At 38.9% G+C, this 23,377-nt stretch overlaps 1 protein-coding gene across 6 annotated transcripts in view; it reads right to left on the reverse strand.

Moving 5' to 3' along the window:
• Positions 1-23,377, reverse strand: part of DENND1A (DENN domain containing 1A) — a 377,679-nt gene that overhangs the window by 117,969 nt on the left and 236,333 nt on the right. For all 6 annotated transcript variants that reach the window (XM_073313958.2, XM_073313955.2, XM_073313954.2 and 3 more), the window contains 2 exons: positions 15,656-15,757; positions 1,864-1,989 (listed from right to left, as the gene is read on the reverse strand). In XM_073313958.2, coding sequence (XP_073170059.1) covers positions 1,864-1,989; positions 15,656-15,757 — 228 coding nt within the window. The remainder of the gene's footprint in view (positions 1-1,863; positions 1,990-15,655; positions 15,758-23,377) is intronic.

Consider the following 23,377-nt stretch of genomic DNA (forward strand, 5'->3'; position numbering starts at 1 on the left):
CCAATACCGCATGCAGCATTCCAGCTGAGTCTGCATTACTGATTTACATAAAAGCCTTATAATTAGGGCTGTCAATTAATTGGAGTTAACTCACGTGATTAACTAAAAAAAATTAATTGTGATTAAAAAAATGAACCATGATTAATCACAGTTTTAATCGCACTCTTCTACACAGTAGAATAACAATTGAAATTTATTAAATATTTTTGGATGTTTTTCTACATTTTAAAATATATTGATTTCAATTACAACACAGAATACTAAGTGTACAGTGTTCACTATATATTATTTTTTATTACAAATATTTGCACTGTAAAAATGATAAACAAAAGAAATAGTATTTTTCAATTCACCTCATACAAGTACTGTAGTGCAATCTCTTTAACATGAAAGTGCAATTTACAAATGTAGATTTTTTTGTTACATAACTGAACTTAAAAAGAAAACAATGTAAAACTTTAGCTCCTACAAGTCCACTCAGTCCTACTTCTTGTTCGGCCAATTGCTGAGACAAACAAGTTTGTTTACATTCACAGGAGATAATGCTGCCCACTTGTTATTTACAATGTCACCTGAAAGAGAGAACAGGCATTCGCATGGCACTTTCGTAGCCAACATTGCAAGGTATTTCCAAGCCAGATATGCTAAACATTCGTATGCCCCTTCATGCTTCGGCCACCATTTCAGAAGACATGCTTCCATGCTGATGATGCTTGTTAAAAAAACCAAACACATTAATTACTTAGTTACCAAACTCCTTGGGGGAGAACTGTATGTCTCCTGATCTGTTTTACCCGCATTCTGCCATACATTTCGTGTTATAGCAATCTTGAATGATGACCCAGCACATGTTGTTCATTTTAAGAACACTTTCACTGCAGATTTGACAAAACGCAATGAAGGTACCAATGTGAGATGTCTAAATATAGCTACAGAACTCGACCTAAAGTTTAAGAATCTGAAGTGCCTTCCAAAATCTGAGAGGAACAAGATGTGGAACATGCTTTTAAAAGTCTTAAAAGAGTAACACACTTTTGCAGAAACTACAGAACCTGAACCATCAAAAAAGAAAATCAACCTTCTGCAGGAAGCATCTGACTCAGATGATGAAAATGAACATGTGTTGGTCCACACTGCTTTGGATCGTTATTGAGCAGAACCCCTCATCAGCATGGATGCATGTCCTCTGGAATGGTGGTTGAAGCATGAAGGGACATATGAATCTTTAGTGCATCTGGCATGTAAATACCTTGCAACGCCAGCTACAACAGTGCCATGCGAATGCCTGTTCTCATTTTCAGGTGATATTGTAAACAAGAAGAGGGCAGCATTATCTCCTGCAAATGGAAACAAACTTGTTTGTCTGAGCGACTGGCTAAACAAGAAATGGGACTGAGTGGACTTGTAGGTGCTAAAGTTTTACATTGTTTTGTTTTTGAATGCATTTTTTTGGTACATAATTCTAAGTTAGTAAATTCAACTTTCACAATAAAGAGATTGCACTACAGTACTTGTATTAGGTGAATTGAAAAATACTATTTTTTTTTTTTACAATGCAAATATTTGTAATCAAAAATAAATATAAAGTGAACACTGAACACTTTGTATTGTGTTGTAATTTAAATCAATATATTTGAAAATGTAGAAAACATCCAAAAATATTTAAATAAATGGTATTCTATTATTGTTTAACAGTGCGATTGTGTGATTAATCGCAATTAATTTTTTTAATCACTTGACAGCTCTTATAATATTCTTGGTATTATTCACCACCCCATTCCTTATGCATACAAACATCTTACGGGCAATTTCCATCACCGCTATACATCTGCATTTATATTAACATATTGATGTCCTACTTACGGGTTCAATTTTCAGTGCATTTCTGTAGCTCCCAAAGAAAGAGGCCTGCGCTTTTAGGAATGCTCTTGCCACACCATCCCCAGTAGTTGTGGAGACTTTCTTTAATCTGTTCTTGAGTGCAGAAACCTGTAAGTACACAACAGTCCTAGATCATCCTCATAGCATAAACAAACAACTTACTGAACTGGGAACTAGCCAAAGAAGTTTCACCAAGTGTCCCAGCATCTGCTGCACGTGTGAGAAAGAATGACACAGAGTACAAACCTGGAGTTTTCAGTTCTAGGAAAATTGCATTTTCAGCTACTTGTTTTGGCCCACTAGCAGATGATCACATTCTGCTTGGAAGCCTGCAGGCAGGGCTGCAGAAAGATAAGGACATGTTTTTTAAAGCCTGCCTTACTTATTGTTAAATGTTTAAAGCTATAAGGATTTTGGTGTCCTTTTGTCCAGTCTGTATAGTTGCACATATTCCCCCTCAGGACCCACCAATGAACTTCATTCCCTTACTTTCAGCATATAAGAACAGTCATTGAGACCAGTATCCTGTCTCTGACTGCAGCCAGCAACAGATGTTTCAGAGGGAATCAAAAGAATAGGAAAACTTATCAAATGATCCATCCTGTCACCCAGTCCCTGCCTCTGGCAGCTGCAGGTTTAGGGACACCTTGAGCATTGAGTTGCATCCCTATGCACCTTGGCTAATAGCCATTAATGGACCTATTCTCCATGAATTTGTCTCATTCTTTTTTGAACCCACTTGTACTTTTGGCCTTCAAAACATCTCATGGCAACATGTTCCAAAGGTTGAATGTGCATTGTGTGAAGAAATACTTCTTTTTTGTTCGGTTTAAAACCGCTGACTGTTAATGTTATTGGGTGACCCTAGGTCTTGTATTCTGGGAAGGGATAAACACTTCCCTGTTCACTTTCTCCATATCATTCTTGATTTTAAAGAACTCTAGCATATCACCCATTAGTAATCTCTTTTCTAAGTTGAACATTCCCAGTCTTTTTAATCTCTCTTCATGTGGAAGATGTTCCATGCCCCTCATCATTTTGGTTGCCCTTCTCTGCACCTTTTCAAATTCTAATATATCTTTTTCAAGATGAGATGACCAGAAGTGCATGCAGTTTTCAAGGTGTGGGCATGCCATGGATTTATATAGTAGCATTATGATATATTCTGGTTTATCATCTATCCCTTTCCTAATGGTTCCTAATATTCGGTAAGCCTTTTTGACTGCTGCTGAAAATTGAGCAGATGTTTTCAGAGAACTATCTATGATGACTCCAAGATTTCTTTCTTGAGTGGTAGCAGCTAATTTAGACCTCAACATTCTGTATGTCTACCTGGGATTATTTTTTCCCATGTGCACTACTTTGCACTTTTCAACACTGAATTTCATCTGCCATTTTGTCGCTCAGTCTAGTGAGATCCCTTTGTAATTCTTTGCAGTCAGCTTTGGACTGAACTATCTTGTGTAATTTTGTATCATCTGCAAACTTTGACACCTCTCTGCTCACCCCTTTTTCCAGATCATTTATGAATATGTTGAATAGCACTCATCCTAGTACAGATCCTTGGGGGGACCCCGCTATTTTCCTTTCTCCGTTGTGAAAACTGACCCTACACTTTATTTCCTATCTTTTAACCAGTTACTGATTCATGACAAGATCTTCCCTCTTATCCCATAGCGGCTTAGTTTGCTTAAGAGCCTTTGATAAGCGACTTTGTCAAAGCTTTCTGAAAGTCCAAGTCCACCATACTAACTGGACCACATGCTCTAGGAGCTAGTCTTCTTCAGGGTGTAAGCATGTCATTGCCACAAAAGAACATGCATTTCAATTAGACCTGGCTGAAATTCATCATTTCCAGTTTGCGGGAAATCAGAGAGTTTGTTAAAAAAAAGCAAAAGCTCTCTGGATCACTAGGAGCTGCTAAGTGAAACTGACATGATGTATTTAAATTTCACTGCTGCTGTTTAATAGTGGGCAGCTGTGAAACCGACATGATTCAGATAAGAAGTTGCTAGGGATCCCCAGGTCTACCAACTCTAGGGAAGCCTGGCCACGGTGACTGCTCCAGCACTGGGAACCTCATGACTTCCAAATTCCTGGATCAGCTGACTCCCCAGGCTGCCCAACTCCAGATGTCCCAAGAGTCAGGTGGTCCAAGGAGCCAAATGGCCTGGGAGTCTAGCTAAGTAGTAGGGAGTCTGGAAGCCCTGAGAATTCTGGCTTGAATTAGGGGTCACTTTGCTTCCAGGCTCCCTACTATGATGCCAGGAATCTAGACCTTGAGAGCCATAGTTTGAGCCAGGGCTTCCACACACCCAGCTCTGGTGGCAGGGAGCCTACAAGGGCAGGAAGCCTACATGGTGGACCTGCGCAGGAGCCATGGATCTTGGAAGCCTGGAAGGCTCCCCAGCAGCCTGCCAGCAGAGCTGGCAGGGAACCAGACAAGGTTCTATTGGAACTCTGATAGCGATTTGATAAAAATCTGTAGAACCTGAAGTGTTTTGGGGGTTCCATAAATTGGCATTTTTCGATGAAATTGTTTCACTGGGAAAATTTCTGACCAACTCTACTTTTTACTCTACCATTTCAACCATAAGAAAGATAAAATGCTGCTGTATGAGGCAAATATGCACAGGTGATATTTAGTTACAATTCAAGTCAGATTAAGGGAGCATGATATCGTGAGATGAGAAAGAATTAAGGATTTGTAAAAGTCATGTACAACGTTTGATGAGGCATTATACAAGATACATCATCCCTGTTATTTTGGCCAGACCGGATTACAGTACATATTGTAGTTTAGATGCTCTTTTTATTCAATATAGAATTGTCAACATGGTCCCTTTGCCTGCCTAGAGTAATTCTATAAAAACAAGTATAGAAAAACATTTGACAAGAAGGTCATTAGTTAATTAGTGCAGGAACAAGAAATCATAAGCAGGCCCAAAGATCTGTGTTTTCTCTCTGGAGCTGAAGTATCAGATTATTAAAGATTTTTTTCTTTTTGTTCTTTATGAATGGTACTGAATAAAGTTTAATATTAATGCCTGCCATATAAAAGAAATGACAAATATTTTATAAGTGGTTTATAAACGTTTTGGGATAGATATGTAGCTTTATATAAGTTTATTCTAAAAAAAGCTAAAATATGTAAAGAATAAATTCTGCATGCATGTAGAACGCCTATCACAATAGGTTCCCAATCCTGATTACATAGTACAAATATGAAATAAAAGATTTTTGAGGATATCCAGACTGAGTCACCACACTCATATCCCTTAATGTATTTTAAAAGCTTGAACTGAAATTCTAAATGAAATGTTTTTATTCAAGTAAAAAAAAAACCTTATAAAAATGACAAAAGCATCTCCCAATGACAATGGTGACATTTCCATCCTTTGAAATGGTCGATATCAACTGAGGCTCTTTTCTTCCTGCTTCTCAAAGGCTCTACACCACCTGTGCGTCAGATTATTCCTCACTTAACCTTCACTACCCTTTCTCTTTCATACTGGAGGTGTTTAATTACCTTAGATTCACAGAGCTGCACTTCAGGTGAACATAGTCCTAATGGTCTCATTACCATTTACACAAAGAAATGCTCACTGATAGTAACTAAGCAAATATCAACTGTATATTCTCTTACACAGACAAATTTAAAAACTATCGAAGCATTCAGGTTACCTGAATTTTCTTTGGTCTTCTCTCCATACTCCAAGGGCTGCAGTTTTGAAGGATTACCCATTGCCATTTTCTGTACTTAAAATTTTCTCATATATAAATAGGATGTGACTTAGTTTGCTGTCTTTCCTTTTTAGTGCTTGCAGCTCAATAACTTCTGAAGTAAGGTTGAATATCTACATACTATTGTTACTGACAGCATTTTTGCTTTTCAAACACAAGCAGAGAAATAAGTTTAAAAAAACCTCTTCACACATTAATGTTTAACTTGCTGTGTCTGAGCTGCAATGACTGTAGCCAAATCATTAACAAATAGTTTCATCAGCAGCAATTTTTGGTGTTGAAGACGCTGGGACAGGATAAGTTCACTCTTTGCGCTTGTCTTCACCACAGAGCTAAATTGGCACTGCTGCAAATGATGCAGCGGCTTGATTTAGCAGGTCTAGTGGAGACACGCTCAATAGATGGTAGAGCGCTCTCCCATCGATTTCTGTACTCTGCTTCAACGATAGGCGAAAGCAATGTCAGTGGCAACACATCTCCTGTCGACATAGAGTAGCGTGGACCCCGCAATAAGTAGATCTAAGCTATGTCAACTTGAGATACGCTACTTATGTAACTCAAATTGTGTAGCTGAAATCGACCAGTAGCTGTAGTGAAGACAAGCCCTTTGAAACAGATGTCACGGAAGTGAAATTGGTGAAAAGACAGAAGATGTAGGAAGGAGTACTAATACCACATACTCCTGAAAGAGACTCAGCTACTGCTTCCTTTGCTTTACATGACATAGAATGCCACAGCTTAAGACAGAAAGATGTCTCACCGATGGGATGGGGGTAGATTTCAGAGGTCAAATAGGTGTAGGAAACCAACAGTCCTCTTGATTTACAGAAGAAAATGAACGGTTGCAAGCAATTCATACTGATAAATATAATAGAAATAGCTATATCATGTAAGCCTAAACATTAAAGCCTTCTTTTGTTTCAGCTTTAGGTGCCATCTTGAGATACTTATTGGGACAATATTGTTGGCTGCATTCCGTGCAACGATCACTAATGGAATCTCACCCACGAACTAATTCCTCTCCAGGTTATTTTTAGTGTTGAGATTCTCCTGCCTGCTGGATTAGGTATGACTGGCCATACTTTCTGAAATAGCCCGTCAGCTCGCATGGTATGAACTGATAGTTATGATTTTCCAATTTATCTTGAAGATCTCCATGTTTCTTTCCAGGGATCATAGATCTGTGTCCCAACCTCCTCCATGTCTCTGAAACTCTACCAAAGGATGTCTGTCTTAATTCTTTTGCTACCAGTGTGCATTGCTGCTCAGAAGACAAGCTTTGGGCTAGAAAAAACCAGGAACCATAAGGAAGTCTGAGGATTTTTAAGAGCACTAGAAATACAATATATGCATTGTCTCTGTGTAATCCTGTTTATGGTCTACTTAATGAGTGGGGGCTTGGCCTCGCTGAACAGTTTTTCTTGAAACTTGCAATTCTGCTGTCTAATTTAAGCATTTGCAATTCTGCTGTCCTAGTTAAACATTCACCTTCTTTCTAATTTTTCTTTATGTTTCTCAAAATCTAAAAAGGTAATGTCTTTTTCGCTGGTACATGCTACAATATGGATTGCAGGAAATGTAACCCATACTAATACGTTTAACTTGCTTGTGTCAAACTTTTGTTCCAGATACAATTACAAAGAGATTTCTGTATATTTATTTTTAACTTTTTTTGAAGCACTACAGTGATTCTGTCATAAGAGGACTAATATTGCTATTACAAACTATAAGATGGAAAATTAAGGAAGTGTCCAGCAATGCTTATAAATCCAAATGCTATAGTTTATGTCAACGATCCATGCATTAATGAGCCTTTAAGCACATACTAACATGATAGACCATAACAGTTTTAGTGGGTCTATCATGTCCATAATCTATGGCTCATTTCGTTTAATTGAAACCATAATGTCCCCGAAAGAGCTGGCTCTCAATAGGCCAAATGTAACAACAGCTCCATCAGATTTTCAAGTTTGAACAGGATACAAATAAGCATAATTCTTATTTTCATCTGTAACTCACCCATGTTTGAAAGGCCAGGTAATCGCTGTAACTTTTATTTTCTTGGCTTTTGCTTTCTATGTTAGCATAAAAATAGGTTATTTTAATTTATGTCTCTCTTAAAAGATTGCACTGCAGCTACATCTTGAAGATATCTCATAATCAACCCAGAAAAATTGTTAGTGTGTTTTTTTATTAGTGTAAACTTGGGGAAAGATGCACTTGATGCTAAAGTACAGGAATGGCAGTCAAAAGATCTAGATTCTATTCCTGGCTCTCTGACAGTCTTGTAATGTGGCCTAAAGCAAGTTATAACCTCTCTGCATCTTAGGTTCCTCATTTATGAAAGAAGTAGAATAATGACATACCTCACTGAGGTGTTGTGAGGCTTAATAAATTAGCATTTCTAAATCACTTAGATCCTCAGATAGACTGTGTTAACTATTTACTGATAAAAAACTGCATTAAAAAATTAAACTCATTCCTGTGTGGTATGTATAAGAGGAGAGTTTTAAGCCTCCTTTAAAATTAAATTTAACATGGTACTACAGTGTGCTTATTTTATGGATTCACACTCATTTCAATCTAGTCTACCTCAATAACCACTTTTTAATATAAAATAATGTAGCTTAAATAACAAAGCATTAAAAATAATGTATTTAGAGAGACTGATGAGTGAACAAAAGTAAAGCTGCTCCTTTGTTTACTCTAGAATAAATTAATACATAAAACAAAGTAGACTGCATAAACTGAACTATTGGTATTCTGCCTAAAGAGATGGTAATGCTTTTTCATTTTTTGTAATAAGATGGTGACCGCTCAATACAAAGATTATTTCTAACCAAACAACCTACATATATACATACAGCCTACCCTGGGAGTGTTTTTAAAGAAGATTTTTATACTTCTGGCAGTTCAGGTTTAAAGGTCAGATTGAAACTATCACCATGTTTCAAAATGCAATCTGTGCAATGCAGCATAATGAAATGGTTCAGTAAAGGTGCTAGTGGAAATTCTTTTAATTAGGTCCAAGGCTTTTCAGCTGTCAACATGAATAAAGAAACATTCTCTAGCAAACAGAAAAAAAGAAAATATAAATGGAAGTTACCTTTCAAAAATGGATTTGCAATTGAGAAACAGAAGTTAGTATTGCTATGATAGCTCAAAAAACATGTTTCAGTTCCCACAAAGTAGAGAAACAAACAGTAAAGTGTAAGAGCATCTAATTGTGAAAGTTTGCTAATGAATGGGATATAAATACAATGCAAAAAATAATTTACAGACAGCCAAAAATAATCAGAAGCCAATTGCAAGTACTCATAAATACATATCACGAATAAGATCTCCTTGGTGCAATATACAAGGCACCTCAAATCAATGGCCTTAATCTAATAAACATTGCAGAATGAAAGATTAAACTTAATATTTTTATTTCTTGCACTAAAGTAATTATACCTTATCATATGAAGCTCTAATGTCTACAACTAAGACTCCAATGAGACACTCTTATCATTTGAAATACTTAAAAATAAATTGATAGGGGCTGTACAAAGTATATAAAAGCAGAAAAACTGACTCCTTCAGCCATTGCTGTAACTCATAGAAAGGTATGTAGGAAACATGCCAGCAGCAAATGCAACTGGAAGATCATCACAGTTCTTAATAAACCTCCTTTCTTAATATTGGCAATTTTAAAAGGCATATTGCTATTCTAAGTGCTCTTTGTCACTCTCATATCATCAGCAACAGGCCACAATATCACAAACACAAAGTTGAGCAGGGACAGACTTTAGCATTTCAAACATTTACCTACTAATGCAGATGTTTGCACCTTGATTTTCAAAGGAGCTGACCTAGGCAATTCAGGAAGTCTGATAGCTAGAAGGTACTGCTGAGTCAAGCCAGAGCAAAGCACTGACATTCTGTGTTAGGTGTTTAATCTGATTCTACTGGAACTATCGCAAGGTTATCCAACCTCTGTAACATGCACATTCACTGGAGAGACATTTCACAACAGCCCATTTTCACTCTGAAATGGTAACAAATAACTCACTCTGAACTATGGAAAGACCACAGTTTCGGCAGCAATGTCATACCCAAGTATGACTCTCAGAAAAAGTCTCCAGCAAAATCATAGGACTTAAGGGATTCTTTTTTCAATGTAGCAAAAAGAGTTGTTCAGAAAAACAAGTAGACTATTAAAATTTCCTATTGCATGAGTAGCCTGCCAGTGAATACACCAAAGTAAATGTTACTCAGCTCTACAGAATGCAAATGGATTTAATTCACCAAAGTATATTTTGCGTATATTCAAGAGTTAATGAAGTGCTCAGTGCTCACATTACCTTGCAGTATTGAAAGCATGGTTTGACTTAACAGCCATTCATGACTGTGGAACTGTTAGCGATATTTTTAGTCCCTCAGCTAACATAGACTGGCATAGCCCCCAATAGATCACAAATGCATCCATGTGGAGTGAGCCCAGTGGAGAGAGAGACTCGCCAGAATTTCCCCCTCCTTTCTTCCTACCACCCCCTCCCCCCCGAAGAAAGTGTGTATAATAGATCAGCTTCAGAGTCTCCCTGCTGTGATGAACAACTTGATCCACTTACAGTTCCAAACACACGATGCATGAAAGAACAGACATAAATTCACTTCTTGCAAAGAAAAACAGTTGCTCTCTAGTGGTGAAAGCCAAATATTAAACAGTTTAAAGGAAAGGAAAAGACCTAGAGGAGAACAATTAATTATCTAGATAACTAAAATAATGAAACAAGGAGGAATACAAATGAGGAATAAGACAGAAACACTGATTCCAGACATTAACTACACAAAGCAAAATGATTCAAGTTAAGTCTTTGTTACCACACATATTCAACCCAGCTGTGTTTATATAGCAGTTGTGAAAAAAAAATACCATGTATGTTATTTATGTGTCATACCAGTTAATTGAATTTGCTAGCAGCACTTCCTCTGCAATGCTCCAAACATCCTCTAAGAAAAAATGTAGCTTTTAAATAGACCTGCAGAAAACTGAATCAAGAATTTTGAACTAATAAAACACAACTCTTTACTGTTATAAACGTGAAGTAAAAGTAAATAATGAAAGGAAGGAAGTCTCTTAAAATTTATTACATTCCAAAGCTTGAAGTTTTGGGTTTATTGGTAAAGTCTCTTCTGATGTTCTACAGTGCTCCTGCAGTAGCTCTTTTAATGAAGTCCCATAAAATTTAATATAATACTTGATTGTTGACAAATCATATATACATACGAGGCCCAGGATTCACTGTATCCAGACATTTCTTACATAATTCTATGAAATTTACAAGTTTGACATTTCCACAGTTGTGCATATTAGCATGAGTGATGACAAGCTGGCAGATTCGGATGCAAAGAATAAAGTCAAAATGAAGAGCTATTTAAATACCAAAAAGAGGCACTGAAATAACTTTAATAGACTGAAATGCTGACGAAAGCCAGGGAGCATAGAATCATACATAACTCACTGCTTCCTGCCTACCTGGCTATATACAGCGATGAACGGAGTCACATCGCAGACTACTGAAGAGTGAAGGGATATCACAGTGGCAAGCAGTGAGCATGCATGAATTACCCAGTGCAATGAATGGGAAACATACTTGGATTGCCTTCTGCCCTGAAGGAATAGTCGCTTTCCAATGGACATGGATAGTCTCTCAGCAGGCTGTGGTAACTGGAAATCATTGTTCTTACAGCAAACAATGATCATCCAAACTAACTAGCATTAAGCTATAACAATGCATGTGACTTATTCCAGCAGAGGAATGGAAACACTTCAGGGGTAGGGGCATCATTTAGAATGTGGCAATTCCAGAAGTTTGATATATGCCACTCTTGCTGAGGATAATCCCCATGGAGCAGGTCCTCAAGGAATCAATTCTGAAGCACTTAGAGGACAGGAAAGTGATCAGGAACAGTCAGCATGGATTCACCAAGGGAAAGTCATGCTTGACGAATCTAATTGCCTTCTATGACGAGATAACTGGCTCTGTGGATGAGGGGAAAGCAGTGGATGTGTTGTTCCTTGACTTTAGCAAAGCTTTTGACATGGTCTCCCACAGTATTCTTGCCAGCAAGTTAAAGAAGTATGGGCTGGATGAATGGACTATAAGGTGGATAGAAAGTTGGCTAGATTGTCGGGCTCAACGGGTAGTGATCAATGGCTCCATGTCTAGTTGGCAGCTAGTATCAAGTGGAGTGCCCCAAGGGTCGGTCCTCAGGCCGGTTTTGTTCAATATCTCCATAAATGATCTGGAGGATGGTGTGGATTGCACCCTCAGCAAGTTTGCAGATTACACTAAACTGGGAGGAGAGGTAGATACGCTGGAGAGTAGGGATAGGATACAGAGGGACCTAGACAAATTAGAGGATTGGGCCAAAAGAAATCTGATGAGGTTCAACAAGGACAAGTGCAGAGTCCTGCACTTAGGACAGAAGAATCCCAGGCACCGCTATGGACTAGGGACCGAATGGCTCAGCAGCAGTTCTGCAAAAAAGGACCTAGGGGTTACAGTGGACGAGAAGCTGGATATGAATCAACAGTGTGTCCTTGTTGCCAAGAAGGCCAATGGCATTTTGGGATGTATAGGTAGGGGCATTGCCAGCAAATCGAGGGACGCGATCGTTCCCCTCTATTCGACATTGGTGAGGCCTCATCTGGAGTACTGTGTCCAGTTTTGGGCCCCACACGACAAGAAGGAAGTGGAAAAATTGGAAAGAGTCCAGTGGAGGGCAACAAAAATGATTAGGGGACTGGAACACATGACTTATGAGGAGAGGCTGAGGGAACTGGGATTGTTTAGTCTACGGAAGAGAAGAATGAGAGGGGATTTCATAGCTGCTTTCAACTACCTGAAAGGGGGTTCCAAAGAGGATGGATCTAGACTGTTCTCAGTGGTAGCTGATGACAGAACAAGGAGTAATGGTCTCAAGTTGCAGTGGGGGAGGTTTAGGTTGGATATTAGGAAAAACTTTTTCACTAGGAGGGTGGTGAAACACTGGAATGCGTTACCTAGCGAGGTGGTGGAATCTCCTTCCTTAGATATTTTTAAGGTCAGGCTTGACAAAGCCCTGGCTGGGATGATTTAGTTGGGGATTTGTCCTGATTTGAGCAGGGGGTTGGACTAGATGACCTCCTGAGGTCCCTTCCAACCCTGATATTCTATGATTTGCAAGGCTACAGCCATGGAACCCCTAGGGGTGAGAACAGATGTTTTTAGTTATGCTTCCACTTCCTTTCATTTAGTGACTTTAAAGTGACTCAGGCTAGCAAAATTCTGAACTTTTTTCCCCCTGAAATTTTGCTTCATGAATACAGCCAATTCTGTCTCTTGGCTGTTTGGAGGTCTGTGTGAAATAGATTCTGGGGTCTCATCCACAACACAAAGGCCAACACCTCTCTTAGAACTAGTTGGCAGACAGCAGGCAGGCTTAGCACTGAACTATGCAGGGTGAATACAAATGACTTCTTCCATGTCGAGTTATTCTTACCAGGAATGCTTGAAATATGCTGGTGATGAGTAAGGATGGATGCATGGTGTTGGGAGGCTTGAACACGTTCTCCAGATTCCTCCTATCTCTGTTTATTGCTCTGCGATTGGAACAGCTGTGCCATATTAGTGCAGGATATCAAAAAGATGGATATTCTGCACATCAAAATTACATGAATATGACTTATCTAGACAAACAGCTACCAACACGATGCTCACCTTCCTGTGTGTCAGGACTCAAAACACTGCTTCTTTATAGGCCTCAAAGCCCCACAGCCAGAAGTCATGTTGTTTCAGTGTTGTGGACAAATTATATATTTGACATGTAGGTAGTTGTAGATCCAATCTGGATAGCAGACCTTCACCACAGCAGCCAAGCTACAGTTATACATTTTTATTTTGATCTGAGGATCTGGACTGGTGAGGATTAACTGAGTAAGTGATAGGCTAATGCTGGGAGCGAGGGTACATGGCGGTAGGGTGTTTGCTTTTCTAGTTCCTGCTGCTAAATGATTCACAGTCAAGCCTCATCATCAACCAGGAAAATTCACTCACACATTCAATGACTACTACAAAAATGAAATAGGGCTTCCCTTTAGTGAAAAATTAGTCACAGTCTATGATCATCCTGCTGAAAATTGCAGCAGAAAACTCAACGTTTTCAGCAAAGAGAATCCACCTTTCCACAACAAACTGGGTCAAAGCAAGGTATTTCAGCATCACTGTGATGCCAATCATCTCTGCAACGAAGGCAAGAGCCCTCCATGTGAATGCCTAATATTCTATTAAATGGACAGACTCACATCACAGGACACATGACTATCCTTTGAGTGAAATATAAGGTACTCCTTTTTCAGTCTGAAATTTTTCAAAATGCTCCAAGCAGGGCCTATGGGAGAAAATCTTGAAAATGTTACACTGCCACTTTTCTATGAGCTGCAACACTAGCCTGCATTTTGGTCACCATGCAATAACAATTATGCTTCAAACAGGTGAATGACAAGGCGAAGCATGGCAGAATATTCACTTGTTATATATAATACTGAAAAGCTATAGAGAAATCCTTACTTGAGTTTACTTCTCCCGAACCACAAAAGAACCAGATTACATTCTGAACTACCCTGCACATCAATTTCGTATTCAACTGCACACTAAGACAGGATTTTACTTAGGTCATTAAGTTAAGTGAAAGGAAGCACACTTTACAAATTATGGATCCTAATAGCCAACTGAATATTTTGAGCGTGGCTAGTAAGAGAATCTCAGATTTTTCTGTCTTCTCCCAAAAAGACACCAGTCAGACTAGAAAAAGCTTCTAGTGTACTTGCTCTACACACTTTGCCACTCATCTCCTCTTTTAGTTTCATTAATAAAGATACTCTACTATCAGGTGGCATCAATACAGTACAACATAAATTGGGCACATCTTTGGCTCAGTACATTTAAAGAACCAAACATTCAGTAGTTGAGACATTTTAAATGGAATTAAAGTATCGCACCAATACAAGAAAGGAGGCCTGTAGGGAGGAATAATAGTTTGAGAATTATTTTCACAAAACAGTCTTAGGGCAGGTCTACGCTACGGGGCTAAGTCGACCTAAGTTACGCAATCCAGATATGTGAATAACGTAGCTGGAGTCGACGTACCTTAGGTCGAATTATTGCGGTGTCTACTCCATGCTGGGTCGACAGGAGAAACTTTCCCATCAACTTACCTTATGCTTCTCATTCCAGTAGAGTATCAGAGTCGAGGGGAGAGCGATCGGCAGTTGATTTACCGGGTCTTCACTAGACCCGCTAAATCGACCCCCGGTGGATTGATCATCACAGTGTCGATCCATGGTAAGTGGCGACAAGCCCTTAGTAATGGATTATCAAGTGAGTGACCTGATTTCAAAATTATGTTAAAAACAATATAGGACATTGATTAAAATTCAGAGATCCAGTTGGAGGAAACCAGGGGAAAAGATTCATTAAGGTATCTCCAAAAATAAATGTCAGTCCTTTATTGTTCTTTTACAATGTAAGGATGGCTTGAAATTCCCTCTTCCCACAGCACTCTGCTCCACCCCAAAAAGTCTGCTTGAATTTCGTTTTTTTTTTTAATTTTGTTTCACAGTAGATATGTCATACATGTTCTTTCTTTTCTTCCTGCAAGACTTTGTAATTTTTAGAGGATTTGGAGTCTGACATATTAACTCAGTATTTTAATCGAAGTTGCAGCATTCCCAGCTTAAGTGTCAACTTGCCTCCCTGTCATTCAGAGGTTGCGCAAAAAGTAACCTACGTTTCAGCCTCCTGATGTTCTTTTGGGTTCCATATCCCTCAAAGATTACTAAATTCTGTCAGGCAAAAAAGATAAAGACAGGGTAAGCAGTTCACTTACCAGAACACATGGGGGCTTTGGCACCATCATCAGACACATGATAGAAACTGAACGGATAAAAAGGATTACTATTTCTAGTAATGCAGTAGCCTAAAATATCCAAACAATTTATACGTACCACATCATTGGGAAGGCTCTGTAGGTCATCAAAAGGGGTTTCCAGTGTGTTGGTATCAACATTAAGAATCACCACATCTTCCAGGGCCATATTTCTAACTTTCTAAAAAAATGCCAAAGTCAGAAAAGGAGGGGGAGGGAAGTCAAATCTTATCCATAGACAATATCAATCATAACATAACATTCTGCTAACTACACTATTCCCCAAACACTTTAAAAGAAGCAAGTGGTTTCCTCCTATTCCTCACCACTTGTGTGTTTGTGTGTGTGTATGTGGTGTTTATTGTTTAACATTTGTTGTTTTTGTTTTTCCATTTCTTCAAATTAAATCCTTAACCTGCAGAAGGAAGTTTCTTAGCTTCCTGCGTACTGGGATTTCTGGAGGAATCATAATGTCCTTCTAGATCATTCAAGTAAGGAGGTATTTCAAGCTTTTCTAACATTCATTTACTTCTTGTTTCCCCTTTCAGGCCTGATTCAAAGCAAAACTTCTAGCCACATCAAGACTCAAAATACGTAATTTTTAAAAAATTCAGTATTTTGTTTAAATAGCAAACAAAGTTGGCTTTTCCAGTTGCTGAAGTGCTAGTAAGGCCAACCTTGGATCTGCGTTACCATCTCTGGCTTTGCCTTAGCACCTCCAACGCTTCCTCATTCACAAATGAGATTACACTTGAGCAAAATGGACAGTGTTCAAGATAAACTGCGTGAGAGGGAAGCTAGAATTCTTTTCTTCCTTAATACTAGGATTTCCAGGACACCACAAAAAATTACAAAATAATTCCAGGATTCTAACACAGGTCTCCTCACCCACAAGGCTTTGAGAAAAGCCCCACTTCATGTTATTTCTTTTGGGTTGCTACCCAAATAATATGATGTATATAAAGCCTTGTCTACACTGCCACTTACAACGCTGAAACTTTCTTCGCTCGGGGTGTGAAAAAACACCCCCCTGAGCAATGCAAGCTTCAGCGCTGTAAAGTGGCCGTGTACATAGTGCTACAGTGCTGGGAGCTCTTCCCCTCACAGAGACTGTTTTATTACAGCACTGGGAGAGCGCCACACAGCCTAACGTCACGGCAGCGCTTTAACATCAACTGTGTAGACATACTGTAAGAGCAGCAAACTCCACAGCAAACTGATGCTCAAATCTTAAACCAGTCTTTGTAAGGCAAAACCAGACAGACTACATGGCCACATATATTTGGCTAAACTTATTTGCTAAGAAAGTGGATGTCTAACATGCAAAAAATTCATAACTGATTAGGAAATTTAAGTCTAAGACTGCCCTTTGAACCTTTCAGAAATTTTACTGGGTTTTTCACTTCAAAGGCCTCGCTAGAGAGTTAGAGGAAGAACTTTATGGGCTACAGAACTCAATTAGAAATTGTAAGTCTTCTGGACAGAGGAACAGAAGGGCTTCTGGAAACGAACACATGAGAGAACCATTACAAAGGGATGGAAATGATACAGATTTGGAACGTTGTTCCTGGAAGAAAAATCTTTTCATCTTTTTGTTTGTACACTTGGGCAAAAAAGGTTCTAAGCCCCAATGCACACAACCGCTTCTCAACAGTCAGCTGGAATGAGGTTTTTGACTCCGTTCCCAATCCCCAAGTGAAAGCACTGATTGCTGTGTGTTTAAGGTTACATTTCCTACAATGGTACACAGATGCACAATAGAAGAAAAGCACAGCCTCTTTTTGAAAAGAATAGCCCTTGGTAGCTTTTGCTGTTTAAGTACCCAAGAAGCAGAAGAATGCCAGATTTCATTTCCCCTCTTAAGCAAGATTAACCGCACTGCTGGTGGTTTCAATAATGGAATTTAAATATTCCCTTAATCAATTTTTCCATCCAACCTGGGAACTGTATCTACAGATACTTATATGTGAATTTAAAAACTAAGTGGAATATCCAAGTATCTTATTTTATTTATCTATATATTCACCAGATCCTGAGTTTGATCTTCTCTCTCCACCTACCTAGGCTGCCACCAGCCAAAGAAGCACGGTAATGGTCCTGAGCATGTTCTGATGAGGTATTCAGACAGCTGGATGAGAAAAATTAATAGTAATCTCAACCCACAATGTTATTTCTTTTGAAACATCCTCCTATGAAATCTGATCCACGTACACTACATTTCTACAGGGAACTAGAAATGTGAGTTCCTGTGAAGCACACATCCAACAATACTGGATCTTCTGAAAAGAAAACACAGAATCCAAAATGTTTCCAGATCAGGAAGACATGGACTGACACTTGAAATGCATTAGCAACTTGGACAGAGTCAAGAATGTATTCTATCACAAACCTGGCCTGTAAGGTAGAGATGGAGTGAGAAAAAGTATTGATGGCGAGAGGAAGCAAGAAAGGAGAATACATAATGAACTGTCTGTTCAAAACATAGATGGAGGAATTCATTTAAGTTTTTTTAATACCAGGAGACAGAGTCTGGCAATTCATTGGCTTGTTATCTCAGGACTTCATGCAACTTCTGCCCTCCAAGTGGCAAGGAAAGAAAATAACATGCTTGTTAAAGGGTGACAGTGTCTAGTCAACTGCACAGTTTCAAACTAACAGACACCAAGAAGCAACTAATGAGATGGTTGATACTCAATATTCAAATGGTCAGAGTTCAGATACTGGTGTTACAGGGGGCGAAATACTGTAGATAGACCACCATACCAGAGACTACCCACTGGAGGGCTGATAGTATCATCCTGGAGGACATCAAACCACACTGGTACATGTGACAGCCAATTTCTAAGCATGAGAGAGCTAGGTCTGGAACAGCAGTGGTTTTGTAGTTAGAGATTGGTGAAGGGATTTTGACATGGGGTAGACAGGCCCAGGACCTGCAAGGACAATGCCTGACAGTTGGAACCATTAACACCAAATTCACACACACACAAAAAAGGAACTATGAAGTATGGTAATAGAGGAAATTTTCCAATAAAATGGTAAACTATTATCTTCCCCGAACAGTGCCACTTTCTCGAATAAACAAACTGTCTGCTTTTAAAGTCTGCTATAGAAAACCCTTTTAATCTCACACCCTCCAACCATATAGAGCAGTCTCTAAAGCCAATTAATTAGGTCATTTATGCACAATCCCTCTAGGTAGCAAGAACAGGTCTCTAAAAAACTTTTTGTGGGGAAAGGGATGTTAAAAAAGTGAGGCTAGGGAACTAAATGTGTGTCAGCAAAAAGTAATACATGAAAGAAAGCATAAGAAAAATTTAGATCAACGTTTTTAAAAATGGGAACCTAAAGTTACGTTATTACAGGCAGCCGCAGGCACCTAAATAAGCAGCCTCAGCTTTCAAAGGTGCTAGGCACCCAGAAGAGCCCATCAACTTCAAGAGTGGTGGTTAGGTGCTTACAATCAATCAATCCATCCATCAATAAAGCTCTTTATTTAGCGTACATCTACACTGTAAACCGTCCTGCCCGGCAGTGAATCTCAGAGCCTGGGTCAAATGATGTTCCCACTTGCGGTGGACCTTAGTCTCTGAGACCCTCCCCTCTCCACTTTTCAAAGTGTGGGCTCCAGCCTGAGCTGGAATGTCTACACCACTATATTTAGTCCCGGGGTGTGAGCCTGAGTCACCTGACCGAGGTTCTGAGACTTGCTGCTACAGATATATGACTTCATCTTTTGTTCTGTTGTGGGTTTTTCATTTTGGGGGGTTTTTTTTGCAGTGTAGATATACCCTTAGATGCCTAAGTCTGCACTTTGAACCCTAAAATTAAGCTTCTCTTTCTGAAGTTCCTGGCCTTAAATGGTATATTTAAGGCTAACTGCCTGCTGTGCTCAATGCCAAATTATAGCTAAAACACTCACACAATCCATTCAATTGCCACATACTATAAATAGATCACTATCTTCTGCACAGAACCCAACTTGGAGGTTGTTGTTGTTTTGCTAAAATATTTGCCATCAGATCTACAAACTAATTAAGTCTGATTTTAAGGGAAGACTATTCCATGTAATTCTTTCCTTAGAAAAGGAGCACAAGTCCTTCATGAAAAGCAAGATACTTTCCTCCCCACTCTCAGGAACCAAAAGGTCACTCAGTTGGCTTACATCTGATAAACTCTAAGGTAACCCGGGAGTCTTGCTTCTCCTGGGAGTCAGGAAGCAGCAGACAAACTGATTTGCTCCTTCCTGCTTCAGAAAATTAAAAATCTCAGTTATACTCAGAGGACTCTTGAAAGCACCAACAAAAAATCTTTAGCAATGTGCTTAACCAAAGCCAGAAGCTTTTCAAAATTGAGCACCAGAAGGACAAGACAGAAGGAATTAAACCTCCTCTTGATTATCACAGGAGCAGCAGCAGTGACCTACACATACAAATTTGAACTTGCCAGTGGGTGTTTCTGTAACTTGGATGAAGAATCTATGGGTATGTCTACATTGCAATCATACACCCATCACTGGCCCATGTCAGCTGACTCGGGCTCACAGGGCCCAGGCAGTAGGGCTATAAAACTGCAGTGTAGACGTGCAGACACGGGCTGGAGCCGGGGCTCTGGGACCCTCCCAGCACCCTGTAAAGCAGCATCCTTTCACAACAAATGTCTTAATAAAGGAAGATATGTTACAACTCTGTGGGTACCTTAAAGACACTTCTGGATTGAGATACATGGTTGCTGCAGAATTATGTGAGTAGTTCTCTTCTAATGGTGGCATCCTTCAGCCCAGGGGGCAAGAGTGTGTGTCTGGGAATCAAAGCCACTTTTCATGTGAGAGCTCTCATAAAAGCCCCCAACTTGCAAATCCGCTTTTCACCTTAAATGCACCAAATTCCAAAAGGTACAGCTAGCTTCAATTTATTAATAGTCTCATTGATTCTCCATCCCCACCCCCTAATACCAAATGCATCATCAGTAAATCACAAAGAATAACATTCTATTTACCACAGCCGCCTAACTAGCTAAACAAAATATTGGAAACAATGCACTGCGTGCTTAATAAAATGAAGTAGATGTATTAAATCAGTATTTTACAAACAGTACAGAGAAACAGAGAATAAGAGGAAAATATGACTAGAAATAGCTGCATAAACTCTGCAGCACACACAGTCATAGTATATTAGACAATTTGTGCATTAGTTTGCATTTGTCTAATTTTCCTATAGACTTTGAGCATGTGTTGATTCAAAACACTCCAGTGAAGATATGGGTCATCTGCTCATAAAAAGGAGAGGTTCCCCCCTCTTTTCACTTAATTCCCAGTAGCCATCATTCATTCATAATAAAATACGGCAAGACAGACTAACATCTCCACCTGCCTTTTATTTTAAATGCCACTTTTTAAAAGAGTGGAGAGGTATGGAAACCCAGTTTAACAAGCACACTGAACCCATTGTTTATGGCCTCCATAAACATGGCTTAGTAAGAATTACTGACTTAATCAGAGTGAACTTATCTCCTGGTGAAAAGAGCACTTTAAATTTCAGAAATGGCACCTTTACTGTGAAAATCTCTTAACTTCTGAAACAAACTCCAGGGGGCCTTAAACACCAGGCCAGTAAATAAGCAGCAGTTAGTGTGATTTGTTCTGCTCATGAGCATCTGAACACTTGAAATCATTAAATTATTTTATGTAAAAGTCTGCAAAAACACTGAGAAACTAAATTCAATAGAGAAGCATAAAAAAGGCAAGAGAGCCTGAGTGAGGCAAAAGGGCAATAATTAATCACATGTAAACAAACTTCTTCATCATTACTAACAGCTTATGTTATTAAATGTGAAAGAAAATATTAAATCAAGTTTATGACAGGTTTCAGAGTAACAGCCGTGTTAGTCTGTATTCCCAAAAAGAAAAGGAGTACTTGTGGCACCTTAGAGACTAACCAATTTATTTGAGCATGAGCTTTCGTGAGCTACAGTTCCGATGAAGTGAGCTGTAGCTCACGAAAGCTCATGCTCAAATAAATTGGTTAGTCTCTAAGGTGCCACAAGTCCTCCTTTTCTTTTTGTAAATCAAGTTTATGTTTCACTGTTTATGCTCTTTGTTTACTTTTTGCCTTTCCTATGACTTGAACAATGTACTCAGTTACGCTTGTGTTTGTAGTTTGTTTCATTTTCAGGTGCTTACTACTACATTTGAATTTCAAATAAAAAATTCTATTTGTATAAAATGAACTATTGTCACTAGATTTAAAAAAAACAGTGGAAACATCTCTCTCTCTTGGTCTTAGGATTTTTAGCTTTTTTAAAAACAATTTACAGTTTGAGACAAGTTTAACTTTACAGTAGCTCTTCATGATCAGATACAAAGGAGATGGGCATATTACAAATACTGCGGTGGGAGATATGAGACAGAAAACATATTTTCTTACTAAAAAAACAAATGTTCAAAAAGTTTACCAAACAAAAATAATACATTTTTCTACCATCATTTTATGTACTTTCTTAGAATGCAAAATATCATTCACAAGAATTAGTCTAAGATCTGTTTGCTTTATGACTTGTCTACATCACTGACAATTAATGTTTACAGTTTATTTACCAAAGAACACCACAATACTGCAGACAACAATGTGTCAATCTGGCTACCAGAAGCAGGAAAAGCAACGGATATAAAATTTTATTATTTCATGCCCCAACAGCAGCCAGAAGGACTTAATGAAATCACCCTTAGATTTACAATCTGAAATAGCTATTCAACAGGCAGATATGGTTAAGCTAAATGTACCCTCTGACCTTTCAACCCTTTGATCCTGGCACAGCAGGTGGCCTACTACCCCCTCCTGTGCATCTTCCACTCTTCCGCCAATCTCCTAACCTTGATGTGCAGTAGCCCTGATCCTACACAGGTGATTCTCAAGATCCTTATCATAAGCAGCTGCTGCTGCTAACTGAATGACAAAAATCACTAGTGCTGATGTGATCCAATACTATTGGGCAAGAGAGGAAAAGGCTTCTTTCTGCAGTTACTAAAAAGTTTTTTGGGTTGAAATTAATAAAGATCTCTCCTAAAAACTTCATATAAAAACATATCCAGAATCTCTTTTTAAATCCAAAGTCATTTTTCAATGATAGACCATTTTAAAAATAACTTTTCATGCATTTAGGGCAGTGGTTCTCAAACTATGGGTCAGGGCCTCAAAGTGGGTCGGGACCCCATTTTAATGGAGTCACCAAAGCTGACTTAGACTTACTGGATCCTGGGGCTGAAGCCCGAGCCCCATTGCCCGGGGCCAAAGCTGAAGCCCTGGGCAGCAAGGCTCAGGTTACAGGCTTCCTGCCTGGGGCTGAAGCCTTAGGGTTTTGGCTTTGGACCCCTGCCTGGGGCGATGGGGCTTGGGTGGGCTCAGGCTTCAATCCTCCCTCCTGGGGTTGTGTAGTAATTTTTACTGTCAGAAGGGTGTTGCAGTGCAATGAAGTTTGAGAACCCTTGATTTAGGGTGTATTTCATCTCTTCCTCTAAAACAATAAACATGAATGCTTTCTAGTCAAAATATCTGCATATCCAAAAATTGGCTGTTTTATTTCTTTAAGTCTTGAATTAAAGAATGCTTTTTCATGTTCCCATGTGTCTGGTATTTCCTTACTATAAAATTTCAAAACCATTTCCAAAGTTATATGTAAAAAAGCCACAGCTTGGTAATGCACTTATCAAGTTCACAAGTTAAACCCTTTATGAAGCACTAAAGATTATCCCAGCTAACATTACAAATGCAAAAATACACCATTATCACTACTACTGAAAAAC

This window comes from Lepidochelys kempii, chromosome 16 (assembly GCF_965140285.1).
Source record: "Lepidochelys kempii isolate rLepKem1 chromosome 16, rLepKem1.hap1, whole genome shotgun sequence".
Lineage (NCBI taxonomy): Eukaryota > Metazoa > Chordata > Testudines > Cheloniidae > Lepidochelys > Lepidochelys kempii.